This window comes from Cynocephalus volans, chromosome 10, assembly GCF_027409185.1.
Source record: "Cynocephalus volans isolate mCynVol1 chromosome 10, mCynVol1.pri, whole genome shotgun sequence".
Lineage (NCBI taxonomy): Eukaryota > Metazoa > Chordata > Mammalia > Dermoptera > Cynocephalidae > Cynocephalus > Cynocephalus volans.
The window spans coordinates 46,054,874-46,075,021 of NC_084469.1; the positions used below are offsets into that span (position 1 = coordinate 46,054,874).

Consider the following 20,148-nt stretch of genomic DNA (forward strand, 5'->3'; position numbering starts at 1 on the left):
TGTGTGTTTTCCCTACAAATCCCTAGCCCGGTAAATGTGTATATTTTCTGCTGCAATATTTAATGCTTAGTTCTTTGTCTGTGTCCAAGAAATATTAATTTTGGAAGGATTTGTATGCTGATATTGGCAAATTTTTATAAGACTGGCTAAAAGAGAAGGAAAGGAAAGAAGGGGACCCATGATAGAATTTTCAGTGACATGGGGAAAATATTAGCCCAGGTCTAGCCCAGAAGCAACAGTGGGCACTCTGGCACTGGCAGTGGTGCTCATTGCTACATCTTCTCATGATAGGAAGCAAGCAAGCCAAAGGTGAACTACAGCCAAGAAAACCTCTAGGCACTCATCCTCAGAAATCTGGTATTGCCCCAGACAATGGAAAGAGGGAGGACCAGTGACCAGGGGGCACTACTAAGATGGAGTTGATAGTAGACCAGAACTGTAACTCACCACAGTGTTGGACTACCCTGATCTGGAGATCACTGCTTTGGAGAAAAATTCAACCTTTGTCACAGAAGCTAAGTGACCATCAACACACAGGGTCTTCCTGGGAAATGGCACATATCCCAAATTCCCCTCAGTCTGGCCTGCCCACAGACCCCAGAAAGCCCTCCCTTGTTCTAGGTGTGATGGGAATGGCTGAGGGTCCCATGGCTTAGTCTCCTCCTTGCTCCTTAAAGCCAGGTCTCAGAGAGAGAGAGAGAGAGAGTGCAGGAAGGAAGTAGAAAGAATCCATATTGTCGTTCTTTACGACAGAAAAGCCCAAGTTTTAGGAGAGAGCTGGCACAATGAAAGGCTGAATTAGAGATTATACATGGTCTGGATTTTTTTTTCCCCACCAGATAGTTGATATTATTATGAAAATATCTGTTTCTGTGTACGCTAAATATCCATACTTAGACACCTTGAAGAGAGAGCCACTTCACCTCCCAAACACAGTAAGTCAGTGTTGGTTTCCTAAAAGACCCTAGACTGATTCTTTCTAAGGCTAATGAGACTACTTAGATGGTTGCTAAAGTCTCTTCTAACTCCCTAGTTAATGAATCAACAATATCATGTGCGAGGAAGATATTCTTCCTCAAATGACCACTCTTTTTAAGAACAATCTTAAGGAATCCAGAGTATTCATTAAGTGGGTGAAAAGGTCAAAGCAAAGTGCAGCCCACACAGATACCTGGTGTTCGCACTGAGTGGGGCGCTGGGCGCCTTGTCCCAGCTGGTCACAGGACTCAGCCCCGTGCTGGATCCAGCATGCCCACTTCAAAAGGTATTTCTGAGGAGCAAAATTTCTCATTCAAGACTCTCTGCTCTTAGAAGAGACATTATATTAAGCAATTGAACAGTGTGAAGATTTTATAAAAAATTTTAAATCACTGATTACATAAAAGCTCTTATTAAACTCTTAAGGAGTTTGTGATTAGTATTACTGCTATCGAATTCGAGTAAGAATCCACTTCATTTCAATCAGAGTCCACTGATCAAGCTTGCGGCCTTGTCTCATATTTCACCTTCCAGTCTGTCAGGGTCGCCTCAGGACTCCCCTGCAGATCAGTCACAGCTTCTGAATCACTCTTGACACTTACTGCAGGGATCCTCAGCAGCTCAGTCACTACCCACTAGGTGCTCTTGGCCAACCATGAAATTCACCAAGGGCTTTGTATTCTCCTCCTCATAGCTGCTGGACTCCTTCACGGGGAGGGGCGCACAGCTTGCATCTGCCTCATCGTGAACTTGGATGGCCACCAGCATGTGGCTCATGAAGGCTGCTGTTATAAACTGACAGGCCCTGTACTCATTTTCAGTTGCCAGCACCCAGCCTAGTCTTTGGCATGCTGGTGTTCGGTAAGTGTTTATGTACTGTCCAGAGCAAATCACACAGGCAGTCTTCAACTGCTGCTTCTCCACCTCCTGGGTTGGCTCCTCTTCTTGCTAGCTCTCTTTTTGTAGATCTTCCAAGTTCTGTCTTCAGCCCTCTTCTAAGCAGGTTTGGCTCTCACATTTGTGCTGCCGACACCACCCACTCCCATAGGCCCTGTGGCCGATGCCTCGGGTCCTCTTGCTCAGCTTTCCCCTCCTACTTCTGGTCATTCTCTAGTCAGGTAGAGTCTAGTTCTGCATCATTTCTCATATTTATCTCCATCTTTTTGTTCCCACCATCTTAATTTGGGCCCTCATCATTTCCTGTATGGTCTTCTGTAAGACTTTTCTCTCATTCAGCATGCCCAGAGTATGCCTTTCTAAAACATAGACTGAATCCTCAAAAACCTTTCAAGTCTCCCTGTTGTGTCTGGCTGTGTAGTTCCATCCCTGTAGCAGAGTACTGAAGGCCCATCATGTCCTGGCTCTGCCCTCCTTCACATTTGTGATCTAATCACACAGGACTGTCTGCTGACCACAGGACTGCGCATGTCTTTGTGAAACCCCATGCCCTGTTGCTCATTTTGTTCCCCTACGTTGAATTACTTTCCAATCAAGGATCGGCTCAGTAGCTAACATTTATTGGACACTAGCCTCATGCCATGCTCTGGTCGAGGTGTTTTTCACATGTTTTCTCATTTCTCATTTAATCTTCACAGCAGCCTGAGGAGTGAGAACAGTCAATCCAGTTAAAACCAGTGGTCTTTGCTCTCTGCTTGGTGGTGTCCCTCTTCTGCAGCCACAAATTGCCCTGTACTTTTACCCATATCTGTTTTTGTCCTGTCTCTTGCTATTTTGCCCCTCTTGGGTAGCTTTATTCTCTACCAGCCCTGCTGACTCTTTGCCTCAACCTTCAATCATCCACAAGACTATAAAAACTCCTTCCACAGACTGCCTCCTTTCCTTTAGGCTTCTACTCTGTCTTTGCTTCTTATCACTCAAACTTCTTGAAAGCAGTTACTGGGGCTGCTCTCTCCCTACCCTCTGACCCCTGTCCTCATGGCTCAGCTTCTGCCCAGCCACCTCACTATCACTGCTCCAGAGGCCACTATCACTGCTCTCTCCCCACCCTCTGACCCCTGTCCTCATGGCTCAGCTTCTGCCCAGCCACCTCACTATCACTGCTCCAGAGGCCACTATCACTGCTCTCTCCCCACCCTCTGACCCCTGTCCTCATGGCTCAGCTTCTGCCCAGCCACCCCACTATCACTGCTCCAGAGGCCACTATCACTGCTCTCTCCCCACCCTCTGACCCCTGTCCTCATGGCTAAGCTTCTGCCCAGCCACCTCACTATCACTGCTCCAGAGGCCACTATCACTGCTCTCTCCCCACCCTCTGACCCCTGTCCTCATGGCTCAGCTTCTGCCCAGCCACCTCACTATCACTGCTCCAGAGGCCACTAACGATCTCTCGAGGGGTCAAATCCAGCGGCCCTTTCCTAGGGCTCACCCTCCTCAAATCCAGCGGCCCTTTCCTAGGGCTCACCCTCCTCAGCCTCTGGGCAGCAGTGATCTGTCGGCTGCCCTACTCCCTCGTTTGATCTCTTTCCCGACTTCTGTTTTACCACACTCTTCGTTGTCTGTGAAGCTGTCTGTCCTCCCTTGTCCCTACTCAGTAGGTTTTTGGTTTTTGTTTTTTTTTTGAAGGGGGGACAGATTCGAAGTTTATTTGCTGCAGTTTCTTGGCACTAGTTTACAAGGCAAAAACAAACAAAAACAATTGGAATAATAATTATAATTTTTTAAAAACACTGTCCACAACTTTCAGTCATTTCTTCATATTTTTGTATTTTGACAAAAATTTTTTTTTTTTTTTTTTTTTTAAGATGACCGGTAAGGGGATCATAACCCTTGACTTGGTGTTGTCAGCACCGCACTCTCCCGAGTGAGCCAGGGCCAGCCCTTGACAAAAATTTTTTAAACAAATACAAAATAATCTAAAAGGAGAACTATACATGGATTATTTACACCTCTGATAGTTTTTCAGTCTATGGTTCTTACACTCTTGAGGCAATCCCCAGATAGTTTCTCTGTAGCCACAACTTCTTTGTAACATTTTTTTTTTGCAACTGGCAACTACAGCGATCAAACCCTGGTCTTTGGTGCTGTCAGCACCATGCTCTAACCAACTGAGCCACTTTATGGATTTTTTTTTAATGTGCTATTTTAATTTCGATAATCTTAAACCAAAAAAATAAGCACCATTTGGCTAAGCTCTTCATTACTGAACACCACCAATTTCGATGCTCATTCTGGTACTTTGGATTGTTTCAACAAGTGATCACTAAATAAAATGACAGCATTTGACTGGAAGGGGAGGCAGTGTTTCTAAAACAGGAGCTCCTCACATTGAAAACTGGAATCATCTATGATGTATTTTTTTCCTTGTTTGTACCATCCAATTAGCTGCTAAATCCAGCAAAGTGTTCATTCATAATAGTTGTTGGCTCTTTACTCTTTTCAGTTCGCTCCCCTGGTTGCTTCCTTTGGGCTGGACTGTTGTAGTTGCCTTGCTGTTCTCCAGCCCCTTGTTTATTCCACAGACTGTCCCCAGGTGAACTTCCTGAGACATACCTGATCTGGCCACTCCCATGTTGAAACCTTTCCATAACTCCTCATTGTGCACCACTTTTCTATAAGGTAACAGGCACTGTCTGCCCCAGCTAAACTGAGCTTTTGTTCTCACAGCTGTGCCTTCACCCCCAGCACACTTTAGCTCAGTCTCTTCTCCACCTGGAATTCTGGCCCCTGTCAAAGGCCCATTCATCCCACCCAGTTCAGCACAGATGCCTCCTCCCTGAAACTGTTTGATCCATAGAACCTTACATTTTCCTTCTCCGAACCCCCGTAGCAGTCTGTTTGCCTTTTTCTTACAGTTCCTTTTTGTCTTAGATTTGTTATTTGAAGGCTTGTCTGAGCCTTCTGCCTACTTGCATCCCTCGTACCACCTCGCACGGTGCCTTGCTGCTCAGCGGAAACTAAGTGTACAGCACCATTTCCACCTGAAAACTTGCCCATGCTTCCCTCACTCTCCATGGGGTCCAGTGGGTGCTCAGCCACCAGAACATCTGCTACCTCTCAGGAGCCCTCGGTGGCCCACAAGGGTTCGAGGTTCCTGCTCTCTGCTGTTTTGTGGTGTTTCCAGTGCTTGCTAAATCAGGGATGAACCCCTTCTCTGAGGTAACCCTGATCTTGGTTCTTTTAAAATAAATGAGGCACCACAAGATTCAGACCTTTCAAAAGATTGTGCTACTGTCCGTTTCTTCTGTATTCAAAATAATATTACACAGCCTTCTGCACAGGAGATGGTTTTCTCTGTTTCCATATATCCGAGAATACCTGCAAACCCATTGCCCGCACCATTCTCTTCGTGGGGATAGGGAGAGGGCGAGGCACTTGGGCACAGGCACCTGCCTCTTCACCCACCCTCTGGAGCTGGTAAAGGCAAGCAGAACTCGATCACCTCTTTGAAGTGAGTTTAGTGGACAGGTTCTTTTCTGTTTTTCAGTAGCCACATTAAACAGCAAATTGGCAATTTTTGAAAAAGATCTCTCACAAGAACTTTGCAGGCCTCACATACTTTATTTGTTGCAATAACGTGAAACATCTTTCTGAGAAAGGTGAGCACAGGTAACTGATTTTGGTAAACAGCACTTAACAGTCATGATTTGCTAATCTCTTTTACATCTGATGAGAAAGGAAAAATCCATTTTATGGTTAGGATTGGGACAAGGGTCTCTTTGTGGACAAGGGTCTCTAGGGACTTTTGGTCTACGTCTGGCTCCTAAAACTGCTTGCAGATGAGGCCCTTATCAGAGCAGATACTTAAAAAAGTGGATTGATTTTTATAGCCCTCTTTTTTTAGTTGTTTCTTTTTCTTAGATCACCTTTTCCTTTCTCCTACTCATTTTTCCCCGTTTCTTTTCCTCTCTGAGTTTGTCTTTGGCTAGTCCTTGGTGATGCAGAGATACCCCTAGAAGTTGTTGAGTTTTATAATGTCCCATCTCCGACCTTCCTTCAGAGTAGATCTAATTTCTTTGCACTCCCGTGGTTTCTCCTGGGTTCAGCAGCCAAGCTCCAGCTTGGCCTCAAGACCTGGAGACAGTCACTGGCCCTCCAGAGAGACCCTTTAGGCAGCAGTAGCAGTCTGAAGCCCCCGGGACTGCACAGGCCCCAGGTAGTCTTCTGTGCTCTTGGCTTCCCTTAGTGTTAGCACTAAACTCTACTGACCTTTGCCTGCTTTGGATGACAAAGGAAGTAATCGAGTTTATAAATCTGCAGGAGAGCGGAGGAGGGGTGACTGAGCCTTCCAGCTCAGGCTGTACAAGCCGCAAGACCAAATAAGGGCGTGTGAGCCGCCTCTGTCTGTATTAAAGTTCAGAGTGCAGTGTGCAAAAGTGGGACTCAGTTTTCAGAGAGATAAGCTATTACCCAACCCTGGCTGAGTTCCAGCAGCAGAGGCTGTGTATTCTGCCTCTACGTGAAGGGCCGGGTCAGGGCAGGAAGACCTGGGCCCTGGGCTTGCTTGGTTGGGGAAGAGAGAAGATGGGCTTCCCTCCCAAAGCATGGTGACTGAAGGGACCGACAATCCCACAGAAGGTTTTCACAAAGCCTTTTCATGACTCTCCTGACACAGTTCTAAAGAGTGCAGGCCAGAGTGAGTCATTAGAATTTGTAGGAAAGGTCAGAATTTGAGGATATTTAACCAGTAGGAAAACAAACGTTATTTTTATGAACTCTCACAGGCTGAGAAGCCTGGCTTGTTTACTGAACACTGAGGTCTAGGGCGGGACTAAGAGTTTGGGGCCTTTTCCAGCAGTATTAACACTGTTTGTTAAGTACACCCCAAGGAAAGGCTTGTGAGGTTTGTGGTGACATACCAACAGATTAGCAAAGTCGGCTGCTTCTGTTGCATTTGACAGCTTCCAAAACACCAACCTCTTTCTCCTCAGAGCTCTTCAGAGCCACACGTAGTGCTGTCATCTCCATGAGGTGCCTCGTGTGCAGATAACCAGCTGGGCTGCCACCCCCTGGGATAGCTTACCTCCTTTTTCCCCACCTCTCTTTCCTTTCCCAGCACATGCCTATTCATCCTGCGGCAGCCCACACCTCACCCCCAGAGGCCCTGGCTTCCTGAATGGACGGGACCATGACTTATATTCATGTTTGTATCCCTAAAACTTAGCCCCATGTTTGGCACATAGTGTGTGCTTAGTCCAGATCTGTTAAATGTGCAATGATTTCATTCTCTCAGAGCCCCACCCTCCCTGGTGTTGTGGGTCCCCAGGCACCCCTCCAGATGCCCCCTTGCAGCTATGGCTATGTAGGCGCCCACCATCCTCAGCCTGGCTCAGTCCAACAGCCCAGCCTCAGGTCCACTCTGCACCTCTTGCTTTCTGTCCCAGGGCTTCACTGCCATTGCCCAAGTCTCAGGTGCCCAAGCGTGCTCAAGCCTGAAGTATCAGAGGGCTAACACCCTTTGGAGAGAAATACTTCACTCTTTCCCCTCCTGGACAGATGGTCAGTTCATGCAGCTGTCACACAATTCCATGGTGCCCATTAAGTGGACTGAGTGCATAAAGCCTTCGTCCTTCCTGCTTTCCTCCCACTGGGGCTTTCTCCTGCTCCCTGGGCTCACACTTACTCATGAAGTACACACTAAGGTTAGGCCTTAACCCTGGGCTCTGCTTTCTGGGAAACCGAGGCTAGAATATCTAGAGACTTGAATATGTTCGGAAATTCTCTCACAGATTTATTTTGTTTTCAAAATTCAGTTCCTTTAAATATGTTTCCGTTCCTCTTTTGTCTGAGTCTTGTTCTTTTTGATGGAGAAGTTAGAAGCAAAGTCAAAGGTTAGTGACTTGGGGTTTTTTTTTTCTTGTTATACATTAACATTCCTTACTTTGGGTGTATCTATGCTTTCTTCACTTTCACTCTGAATGTGCCCAAAAAAACTCTGTTATCTTTAGCATTTTTCATAAACCACATTCAGGAATTTAGAGAAATTGCTCCCTGGTGGCAAAGCAACTGAACTGCTGACCTCTTTTCTTTCTGCTGTAATTGCAGTGGAAGTGATGTCTCTGCCTCAGCTGACTTTGGCCTTTGGGCTTCTCTAATTACTTCCTTAGGATAAATTTCTAGAAATACAGGGTCAAAGGGCACAAATAATCACACGTGGCGAAATTGCCTTCTTTTTGAGATGTAGCGATTTAAATTCACGCAAGCAGCACGTAACCATGCCCCTTCCCTGTGCCCTTCTCCACACAGACATCTTGCTTTAATCTTGCATTTCTTTGATTCTTTCAGAGAATTGGAGAGAATGTATGTTGGCAGTTTGCATTTCTTCCTTTGTAAATTGCTTATTTCCTTTAAACAATCTTTTTTTGGGAGTTGGTGTGGCTGGCCAGTATGCGGATCCAAACCCAGGACCTTGTTACCAGCACCATGCTTTCCCAAGTGAGCTAACCAGCCAGCCCTTTAAACAATCTTTAATAGGCTTTTTTAATGTTTTAAATAGTCTTCAGACTTCCTTTGAATGACCTTGGAAGTTCTGCCTTTTATTCTCAGTTCTCCTTTCCTGGCTTCTTATCAGAAAACACCACCTGATTGATTTGAGATGATGTAAAGTGACGGAGTGCAAAGACCACAGGTCTGGAATGCAAAGACCACAGGTCTCTGAATTAGAAGGTCTAGGTGCAAGTATGACCTTGCCACCATTTCAGAGCTTGCGTTTCTGCACTGAGAGGGCTGGGGGAGATGAACTCGACAGACTGGAATTCTGACAGGAGAGCGACCATCAAGCAAGGAGGCTTCAGCAGTTGCCTGCTGCAGTCCTGAGCTATCCTTGCCCAGTACCATCAGCGTCTGATGCTCCCTGTCCAGTGCCGTTCTTCAGAGCTGTCATCTCTACTTTACTTGGACAAAACCTAGCCAGAAACTTGGCTTCAGTCCTCCATATCCATCTGTTTCAGGCAGTTACCCAGCCTTACATCTTTGCAAACTTACCCAGGCACATCAGCATCTGACAGCTTTTCATACTTTTTCATTAAAATTACAATAAAGCCATGAAGGAGCTTGCTAATAATTAAAGGATGTTTCTCATAACTCTAACTCTAAGCACAATAACTTAATTACCATTCCCTATAGGCCTGCAAAGGTCTGGATTTGGAAGGTCACAAGCAGCAGGGGAACTGCTTTAGATACCTGTCTATTGCTGAAGCAGGTCCATCGCCCAGTTCCTACCTGCATCAGATAGGGAGGGCCGTGCCGGGCGTCTGTCAGTGTAAAGCTTGACTGCTCTTTAAGGCTTGACTTCTACTTTCTTATTGGCTTTGAATTACGTACATATGATTTCCCAGAAAGAGAGTTGGTTAACAAGATAAAATTGTGGTCTTCACCATATACGTATTCTGTGCTATTCCCAACCAGCTTCTTTAGTGCCTGTGTAATTCCATATAAGAGTGATTTTTTTTTTGATTTTATTTTTTTAATTGACACATAATAATTGTACATATTTGTGGAGTAGGTGTGATATTTTGATTTGTGTATGTAATGTGTAATGATCATATCAGGGTAATTAGCATATCTATCACCTTAAACATTTATCATTTCTCTGTATTTTTATTTTAGGTCTGCACCCCTTGCATATTAACACACTTTCATCTACATTTCATAACAGTGTTCAGATGAGAGATCTACACATGTTCTCCTCACTTCACCTTTGACTCAGAAGTCATGTTTCTATGATTTTATCATAAGGAAACATTGATAGATTCACACAAAAAGTTATGTGTAAGGATGCGCGTTACAACTTTATTACAATAATGGAAATTGGAAACAACCTAAATAATCAGTCATACACAGGCTTTAAAAAGTATGGCACCTATAAATCAGGATTTGGTTCTGTTGCGAATACCAGAAAGCCCACAACGATTGTGGTAGGAGGCTGGCATGACAGCTCAGTCTCCAGAGACTCGGGGCCCTGCTCCTCCTTTTTTGTTACTATTTTGTCTGGCTTTCACACCTAAAATTACATCACTGACCAGGGTGGCTACCCAAGTTCTGGTCATGCACAAATGTACAAATTCCAGCCAGCAAGAAGAAGGACTGGACAGAGAGAAGCAGGCAAAGGTTGTTCACCAATTGTGCCTTAAGGAAGGGTCCAAAGGCTGACCCACACGCTTCCGTTTACATTCTGCCAATGTGTTTATCTAAGGCAGGATTGTTAATCTATCAGAGAAGACAGAAACTATGCAAATTTTATTTGGACCCAGGCCTTGAGCTAACTAGGGTTGAACTTTAGGAAAAGGACAACTAAGGTAATTGGTCTGAAAGGAGTCACTCTTTCTACATTTTTTTTTTTTTTTTAAATAATTTTTTTTTATTGGTTATGAATATTCATGGAGTACAAAGCTAACTGCCCCCACTTGTGCCCAAGATGTGATGGTTAGATCCAAACTGGCAGGATGCCCTTTACTACAAATTGCAATTATATGCCATGTCCCCCACCCAATTATCCCCGACCTCCCTCCCCATCCCCATCCCCCCACTCCACTTTGTATCCCTAGGTATGTTTATATTTTCTTATGTTGAGGGGAGGGTCCGGTTTGGGGTATCTTGTTCCCTGCCCAGTTCATACACTTTTTACCCCAATCTATTTTATAAAGTTGCTGTCTTCCAAACGTCTTGCTTGTACGCATCAACCCCCAGAGGCTGATATAACTGCGTTTGGCTCAGCCAAATAGAAGCTACTTCTGTCAACCAACTAGTGCTTATTTAACCCCCCCTTATTTGGCCTTGCACATGGTAGAAGCACAATTACTTATTACTGTTGTTTATTTATATAAATTGTTCTTTGACTTGAATTGTACTAAGTATCACATGAGAAACAGAAGAGTGAGATGTGGGTCTATTGTCATATTTTGACTTTTGGTAAGGAGACACACAAAAAGGCAGAAAATAATAGGATGCTATATCTAATTAAGTGCTAACTGGGGTGGTCCTGGCCATAGTAGAGGAGTTCAGTGAAGGTTCCAAAGACAAGGAAGATATGTAGAAAAGATTTTGGCGTTGCCCAAAGACGTCTGGCCTTTACAAGGGTAAAGGTTTCTGGGAGGCGATCTGTATCATACTTGATAGCAGTGTCTTTGTTTAGGGTAGGGGCTTTGGGCAATGCAGTCTCTGTCCACTGGGAGGCTGACATCAACCATAGGCAATCAATCAATCAATCATGCCTACACAATAAGGCCTGATAAGAACTCTGAACACCAAAGCTCAGGTGAACTTCCCTGGTTGGCAGTATTCCATGCATGCTCTCACACATGGATACTGGGGAATAACACATCCTGACTCCACAGGGAGAAGACAATGGAACCTGTGCATTTGTAGACCCCCTAGACTCTGCCCTGTGCTTCTCTTCCTTTAGCTGATTTTATTTGTTTGTTATTGTTGCTGGCCAGCCAGTTTAGGGACCGAACCCTGGACCTTGGTGTTACCAGCACCATGCTCTAACCAACTTAGCTAACCAGCCAGCCTCCTTTGGCTGATTTTAATCTGTGTTCTTTTCCCGTAATAAACTGTAACCATGCATATAACAGCTTTCAGTGAGTACTGTGAGCCCTTTTAGGGAATTGTTGAACCTGAGGGTGGTTTGGGGAACCCCTGAGCTTGCAGTTGGTGTCAGAACCAAGGGCAGTGTGGGGAACTGTGCCCTCTAAACTTGGCAGTTGTCCCCATGCTCCTTGCTGGAAGCTACATGGAGGAGGTAGCACTGAGCTAGGCCATAGAAGGTGTGTTAGATTTGGCTGGGTAGAAAGAAAAGAAAGAAGAATCCCAAGTTATCAGAGGCCAGAGGCAGGCATTCCACATGAAGGGAGGATCCCAGGGGCATTGGAGCAGACAGCTCTGTTTTCCTGACTTCAGTATCTTCATCTTTCTGGGAATGCTGATGGTTTTAGAGTTCTATCACAGACACACTTAGAGCAGGATAGTGCACGAAGTTTTGAAGACAACATCTGTATATGCTTGGCTCTTTAGGGTCACAAATCAGCAGCTAGTAAATGACACTAGCCAACAGTCAATCAATATTATTCCTAATAATGATTAATAATCCCTCCCACTCTTGGCTACCAGAGGGAAATAGCAAAGAAAACATTACAAAATAATAAGGAAGGTCAAGGATCCCTTTAACAGCCAGCCACCAAAAACCAAAAATAAAAGCAAAAACAATAAGGGAAAAGCAATATTTGATGCATGCCTACTATGTGCCAGGTACTATTCTAAGTGCAGTGTACACAGTAATGGAAAAATACTGAAATATAAGCAGATCATCAAATACTGGGAGCTTGACTGAGTTCTGGTAAAGTAAAGGAGGCAGGATCTCTATGGCCTGGTTTCAACCACCCTAACACTATTTACTATTCAAGACCTGTAGTGGATTGAATTATGTCCCCCAGAACTCAATGAAGCTTAAATTGTGTCCCCCAAGTTTTTTGTGTTAGAAACTTAGCCCCCACTTGGACTGTTAAGTGAGTGGGAAATCCTATTCTGGCAATTGAAGGGTGGAGCCTTAAAGTGGTGATTGGATTGTAGGACCATGTAGTAGTGAATGGATTAAAAATGGTGGTCAGGGGCATGGTTTTGAGGGCTTTAAAAGAAGAGGAGAGACTGTTTTTCTCTCTCTCTGCTTCCACCATCTTGCAATGTGAGACCCCTGGATCACTGTTGCCACCACCAGATGGACTTCGGACTTCTCAGCCTCAGAAACTGTAAGCAATACATTCCATTTTCTTTATAAGTCACCCAGTTTCAGGTATTTTGTTATAAGCAACATAAATGGACTAATGCAGAAAATTGGTACCAGAAGTGGGGTGTTGCTTATAAAAAATACTTGAAAGTGTGGAAGCAGCTTTGGAATTGGGTGTTGAGGAGAACTTGGAGAAATTTGGAGAAACAGATTAGAAAAAGCCTAGATTCTGGTGAGAGTTTAGAAGACAAGAAACCCAGGGAATGTTTTAGAAACTGGTTAAATGGTGGTGAGCAGAATGCTTATGTAAATATGGACTGTAAAGACCATTCTAAGGAGGTCTCAGATAGAAATAAGAAGGAGTTTATTGGAAACTGGGACAAAGATCACCCTTGTTGTGAACTGGCAAGGAATTTGGCTGCATTGTGTCCGTGCCCTAGGAATTTGTGGAAGTTAGAACTTGGGAATTGTGAACCTGAGTATCTTGGTGGAAGAAATTTCTAAGCGTAAGGAAGATGCATGGCTACTTGTAACAGCCTATGCTGAGTTATGGTGGCAAAGGTATGACATAAAGCCAGAATTTAAAAGGGAAGCAGAGTGTAAAGATTTGAAAAATTTGCAGTCTGGCCATGTGGTACAGAAGTAGAGAGCATCTTCAGAAAAATCCAGTGGTACTAAGAAGATTAACACAAAGGAAAGGGATTATCAAGAGAAGGAGGAAAAGACCCTGAAGACATTGCAGAAGGCTTTGGAGCCAACTCTTCCATTTCAGGCCCAAAGGCCTAGGGAGACAGAATGGTCTTGGGGAACAGGCCTGAGGCACCCTCAAAAAGCTCACTGCTCAGGGCCACCTCAGGAAGCTGCTTTTAGCACCAGCACCCCAGCTGCTTTGGTTGCCCCATCTGTAGCTAAATTGGCCGCAGGTGTGGCTGGATGTGCAGCTTTGGAAAATACAAGCCAAAAGCCTTGGTGGTATCCACGTGGTGTTAGGTCTGCAGGCTCGCAGAATGCCAGAGTTGTGGAGGCTTGGGAGCCTCCACCCAGATTTCAAAGGGTGTATGGAAAAGTGGGGGCCCAGGAAGAGATCTGTCGCAGGGGTGGAGTCACCGCAGACAGCCTTCGCTAGAGCAATGCCAAGCAGAAACATGGGGTCAGAGTAGCAGCAGCGAAACCCCAACAGCGCCATGCCTAGTAGAACCGTGAGAGCGGGACAATTATGGAGACCCCAGACTTGTGGAGTTGCCAGAATGGAATGCCAGTCTGGGAGAGCTGAAGTGTGGTCTACAACCAGGAAAGCCATAGGAGCAGAGCTGCCCAAGGACTTGGGGACCCAACCCCCACACCAGTGTGCAGAGGAGATCAAACATGGAGTCAAGGTACGTGATTCGCCAGTTCTGAGATTTAATGCCTGCCCTGCTGGATTTCGGACTTGTTTGGGACCTATTATACCTTTCTTTTGGCCTATTTCCCCCTTTTGGAATGGGAATATATACCCTATGTTTGTCCCACCATTGTATCTGGGAGGTAGATAACTTGTTTTGAGTTTCACAGATGGGACTTTGAACTTTGGACTTTTGAGTTGAAACAAGTTGACTTTGGGGATGAAATCAATGTATTTGCATGTAAAAAGAACATGAGTTTGGGGGGGGCAGTGGCAGAATGTAGTGGGTTGAATTACGTCCCCCCAAAACTCAATGAAGCTTAAATTGTGTCCCCCAAGTTTTATGTATTAGAAACAGCCCCCACTGGGACTGTTAAGAGGGTGGGAAATCCTATTCTGGTAATTGAAGGGTAGAGCCTTAAAGAGGTGATTGGATTGTAGGACCATGTAGTAGTGAATGGATTAAAAGTGGTGGTCAGGGGCGTGGTTCTGAGGGCTTTAAAAGAAGAGGAGAGTCTCTCTCTCTGCTCTCTCTGCTTCCACCATCTTGCAATGTGAGACCCCTGGGTCACTGTCGCCACCACCAGATGGACTTTGGACTTCTCAGCCTCAGAAACTGTAAGCAATAAATTTCATTTTCTTTATAAATCACCCAGTTTCAGGTATTTTGCTATAAGCAACATAAGTGGACTAAGACCTTTACTCGTTCCTGAAAATTGTCATCTATGATCAATATTTTAAGCACACTTAGAAATTGCTTATGATATCAAAATAGATTAAAGACTTAAATGTGAGACTTGAAACCTAAAATCCTAGGAGAAAACATAGGTGAAAAGCTACTTGACATTGGTTTTGGCAATGATATTATGAGTCCAAAAGTTTAGGCAACGAAAGCAAAAATGAACAAGAGGACTACGCTGAAGTGAAAAGCTTCTGCACAACAAAGGAAACAATCAGCAAAATGAAAAGCATCTTACGGAATGGAGAAAATATTTGCAAACCTTATATCCAATAGGGGACTAATATCCAAAATATATAAGGAACTCATACAACTCAATAGCAAAATAACAAATAACCCAATTTTAAAATAGGCAGAGGACTTGACTAGACATTTTTTCAAAGAAGATATACAAATGGCCAATGAGTATATGGAAAAATGCTCAACATCAGTACTCATCAGGAAGGCAAACTGAAACCACAGAGAGATACCACCTCACACCTGTTAGTATGGCTGATACCAAACAGTCAAATGGTGAGTGTTGGTAAGGATGTGAAGAAAAGGGAACTCTTGTGCACTGTTGAGACTGTGAATGAGTCCTGCCATTATGGAAAACAGTATGGAGTTTCCCCAAAAAAGTAAAAATAGAACTATCGTATGATCCAGCAATCCCACTACTGCGTATATATCCAAAGGAAATAAAATCACTGTCTCAGAGAGATATCTATACTCCCGTGTTCATTGCAGCACTATTCACAATAGCCAAGATATGGAAACAACCTAAGTGTCTGTCAGTGGATGTATGGATAAAGAAACCATAATATATCTATAGAAATATATTTATACATATGCACAAACAATGGAATATTATTCATCCTAAAAAAATAAGGAATTCCTGCCATTTGCAACAAGGATGAACCTGGAAGACATAGTGCTAAGCGAAGTAAACCAGGCACAGACAGACAAATAATACTTACATGTGGAATCTGAAGAGGTCCAGCCCATAAAGACAGAGGAGGAAGGTGGTTGCCAGGGGTGAGGGGGCGGGGTAATGGGATTTTGGTCAAGGATACAAATTTTCACTTATAGGATGAGTAAGTTCTGGAGATCTAATGTACAGCATAGTAATGGTAGTTAATATGTATACTTAAAATGTGTCAAAAGAGTAGATCTTAGCTGTTCTCACCACAATAAAGAGGTAACTGTATGAGGTGATGGACGTGTTGGGTCACCACTTACTTGATTTTGGTCATCATTTCACAATATATATCAAAACATCCCATTGTATACCTTAAATATATACAATTTTCGCTTGTCATACCTCAGTAAATCTGGGGAAGAGAAAAAGAGATTGCTTCTGACATGAAATCCTAGGTTTCAGAGCTGGAAGTGCTCTCAGGAGTCATCAGGTATGTCCTGGAATCATCCTATGGTCACATGGTGGCAGGGGAACTAGAACCCAGTGTTCTGTCATCCTACCAGTGTTCTCTCTACCACATCCATTGCCTCCTAATGACATGCACTCTGTCCTAGAGTAGGGCTGCCTGTTCACCCTGCCGTGTCTCCCTTCTCTGAGCCATGAATCTTGCTTGCCCTGTTGTGGCCCCATGTTCTTCCCTGCAGTGCTCCCTGCTGCCCTCTAGACCCAAGCACCCAGTGGGCAGGAATGCAGTAACATTTCCGTAGGCCTGGAGAACTGAGCTCCTTAGACAGTGAGAGGCGGTTGGCCAGACTGCTGCTGTCCTTTTGAGTTTTAGGGCCAAGATTGAGCAGCAGTTGAAAGTAAATGCCCATTGAGCATTTGCAGTCAGCAAGACATTGCCAGTATCTCATCCCTTTGCTCTGATCGACGGAAACTGCAGTTTCCAAGCTCCCTTGGCTTTTGACCAGTAGATGGCGGTGACAGAAGACTAGAAGGCGGCATCTCCACCAGTGGCTCAACGTTTTCCCAGACTCTAGCTCCTGCCATCCTAGTTCTCACCAGCATTCCCGTTCCATGGCTCTGGTGTCCCATCCCAGAGGTGGTAGTGGCCTCCTGCTATTGCAAGTCTCTGGGCTGTTTCATTGTTCACTGTTTGGCCTCTCAGCTCTTCCATCAAGAGGGTAAACAATTGTCTCTGAAATACCTCATGGTTCATTTTCCTGGAGGGACCTTACTAATAAATGACTAATGTAACAGGAGCTTATGATGGGTTGAACAGTCAAGAATTAAATACATCCAGAACACTAGTACAATAAAATGTAGAAATTCCATACATTTATTAAAAATCAATAAATTAGGCTGGCTGGTTATCTCACATGGTTAGAGTGCAGTGTTATAACATCCCCATACCAGCCAACTGCCAAAACAATAAAAATAAAAATCACTGAATTGTACATTTTATTTTATTTATTTATATATTTATATTTTGGTGGCTGACTGGTATGGGGATCCAAACCCTTGACCTTGGTATTACGAGGCTGCGCTCTAAGCAAGTGAGCTAACTGGCCAGCCCCTAAATTGTGAGTTTTAAATGGGTAAGGCTGTATTATGTAAATTATACCTCAATAAAATTGTTTTTAAAATATCCAGGAAAAAAAGTAAAATACAGAGTGAGTAGATTAGACCAGTGATCTCCAGACGTTTTTTATCATGCTCTTATAAAATAGCTACAAAATATTTACTTATTTACTTTTTTTTTTTTTTTTTTTTTGGGCAACTAGTGGATCTGAGCCCTTGACCTTGGTGTTATAACACTACACTCTCTAACCAACTGAGCTAACTGCCCCCCCCGAATAGAAATTTAAACAGAAAAACATGTAAATAGAAATTCTAGTATTTCTTACTTTACCCCAGTGGGTCATCTTACACATCCCCTGGGATGCCCACACCCCACTTTGAAACCATTGACCACTGGTATAGGAGGTCTGCAAAGAGCTCTGCAAGGGACTTCCAGAGCAAGAAAGAAGGGCCAGTGAGTTCTTTCTTTCCTTTTTTTAAAGAATCTTAAATTAGGCTAGTGCAGCAATAACAGCCACTATTTTGACATTTGCATAACTCTTTACAGTTTTTAAATGCTTTCTCACATGTGTTAACTCATCTGCTTTCTCAAATAAAAAGAAGTGACGAGGATCAAAATAGGAGATAGATCGGGGAAAACCTGAATGCCGGACGAGGGGAGTTGGGACTTGATCACAAAAGCAGTGCTGCCAAATCAGATGTATCACACCACAGAGCTGATAACTTACAGTCCAAAGTCCCCCAAATGATTGGCTGCCTCACCCATGATCAGGGCATGGAGCCCCTAAATAAAGGGGTGGAGCAATGCCTTCTCCAGTGAAGCTGGCTCCAAGGGAGCTTCCCTCTCATAGCAGATCCCGGGCTCGGAAGACAGATGGAAGGAAGGCATGAGCTTCCCACTCCAGGACTCATCTTTCAGCAGCACTTGAGAACCAAGCATTAGTAGGCTTAGCCAGCTACTCTCCAACGCTTTCTCTAAGATTGCTTCTCCATCTGTGTGCTGAAGGTCCATGTGAATATTACCGTTGTGTTCAGTTTCCCAAATGATGCCTTGATATGTGTATGTGGCCCTCCCAGCCAGGAGTGTGTATGTGGCTCTTGTCACTGCAAGGTGTTTTCCCTGGTTCCTGTACCTCTATTTTTCCTTCAGCCATCCAAGCTCAGCAGGTCATGTTTTACCTACCATATGCAGCTCCATTTCCAGGGACGAGGCTGGACTTTGTACTGATCCCACTTTCTCTCTTTCTCCCTGTCCTTCCCTCACTGCCGAGCTGTCCATCCTGCTCTCTGCTGGAGCATCATGAGAACCACATGGAATGGCTGAGAGGACAGGGCTCTAAAGGACACAAAGCTGCTCTCTACAGAGACCCCCTAAGGGATTAGGAGAAGTAGCCAATGAAGCAAAAGAAATAATGACATTTGGTGCTGAGGTTCATGTTATTTTCCTGTTGAAAACCACCAGTGACTCTCCATTGACCAAAGTATTAAGAGGATCAGTTAATGGCCTTCGTTCGTAGGGAGGTTACAGCAGCCTGCCTGGCAGGGAACGAAGAGAGCCATGTCCTCCCAGTAGCGTTATGGGTATTGCTGCAGGACCTGAGCTGAAGAGAAGTGGTTATCTGTTTATGAGATTATGAACAATATTTTCTAAAAAGGGGGTCAAATTGAGGCGTTGGTCTCATGTCAGGTGACACCATAAATCCATGCACAGAAAAGGCACAGGAAAGTTTTCAGCAGGTGGGAGGACAAGATAGGTGTGTGGCATGGCCAGGTGGAGAAACTGAAAAGTTGCAGATTATTCTGCGAGAGACTTCTGCTCCTGCGATGTGGCAGGCCCCATTTGTGATGGGGCGGGGGGATGTAGCTGGCTCTTAGGGCTAAAAATCTTGGCTTTGCAGTCAGAAAACCTAAGTTCAAATCCAGCTCTTAACAACCTTGCAAGCAGCTGCTTATCTTCATCAGTAAAGATTCCTTCAGAAGATGTTCATGAGGTTAAATGAAGTAGCATACCTTTGTACATTTTATTAAGGCACTGTTACTGTTACTCTTACAGAGTGCACTTGGGTTCAAGTTCATTGTTGACACATCTGTCTATCCAGCTTGTGGAGAGAGACTGGTCTTGCTGACTCTGTTCTTTTCCCTCAGCAAAAAGCACAAAAGTCCAAGTGTGTTGTGTGGAAGTGTGCATTGATTTCTAGCTGATCCATGGCTGTAAATCGTATTTCTTTAACTGAAATCTGAGTACCTTGAGAGTATGGACCCCCCACCCCCCAATTATAATTCCCATCACAAAAGTGGACACACACCTACTGGAGCTTAGGGAGAAGTTTGTGCCTGATTAGAAAAGGTGTCCAAGTTGTGCTTCTCCCTGCAGAGACTTCCCGGATGACCCCGGAGCTCAGTGGGACACAGAGCAGGTGGCCAGCATCCTCCTCCAGCACGTGGAAGTGAACAGCATCACCCTGGTAAGGGGCGCCTCCCCGCACGGGAGGTTACACCATGTGGCCTCTGCAGCCGTTCCTGTGGCCACCCTCCCTCCTCCAGTCCTTCTCCAGGGCCACTCTACAAAGAGGCCAAAACCTCTAATGCTCTCTCTTAGACTTACTCAGGAACAAACCCACTTTTTAATATCTTCTAGATCTTTAGTGAGACTGAGTTACTGAATTATCAGTGCTCAGGTAGAGGCAGAGGTTTTTTCCAAACCGAGTCCTCTTTAACCACCCCCCACCACCACTCCCACCTCAGCCTGCCATCTAAAAACTCAAGTGCCAGGAGCCTGTGCTGTGACTCTGGTTTGTGCACAGCTTCACCTGTTACCAAGCATTTTCACTTTATTCTTTTTTTTTTTTTTTTTTAAGGATGACCGGTAAGGGGATCTTAACCCTTGACTT

General features: G+C 44.5%; 1 protein-coding gene across 1 annotated transcript in view; it reads left to right on the top strand.

The window, feature by feature from the left end:
* PIGL (phosphatidylinositol glycan anchor biosynthesis class L) overlaps positions 1 to 20,148 on the top strand; it is a 68,026-nt gene that overhangs the window by 32,546 nt on the left and 15,332 nt on the right. Inside the window, exon 3 of the mRNA XM_063111969.1 lies at positions 19,632 to 19,722. Within this exon, the coding sequence (XP_062968039.1) occupies positions 19,632 to 19,722 (91 nt within the window). The remainder of the gene's footprint in view (positions 1 to 19,631; positions 19,723 to 20,148) is intronic.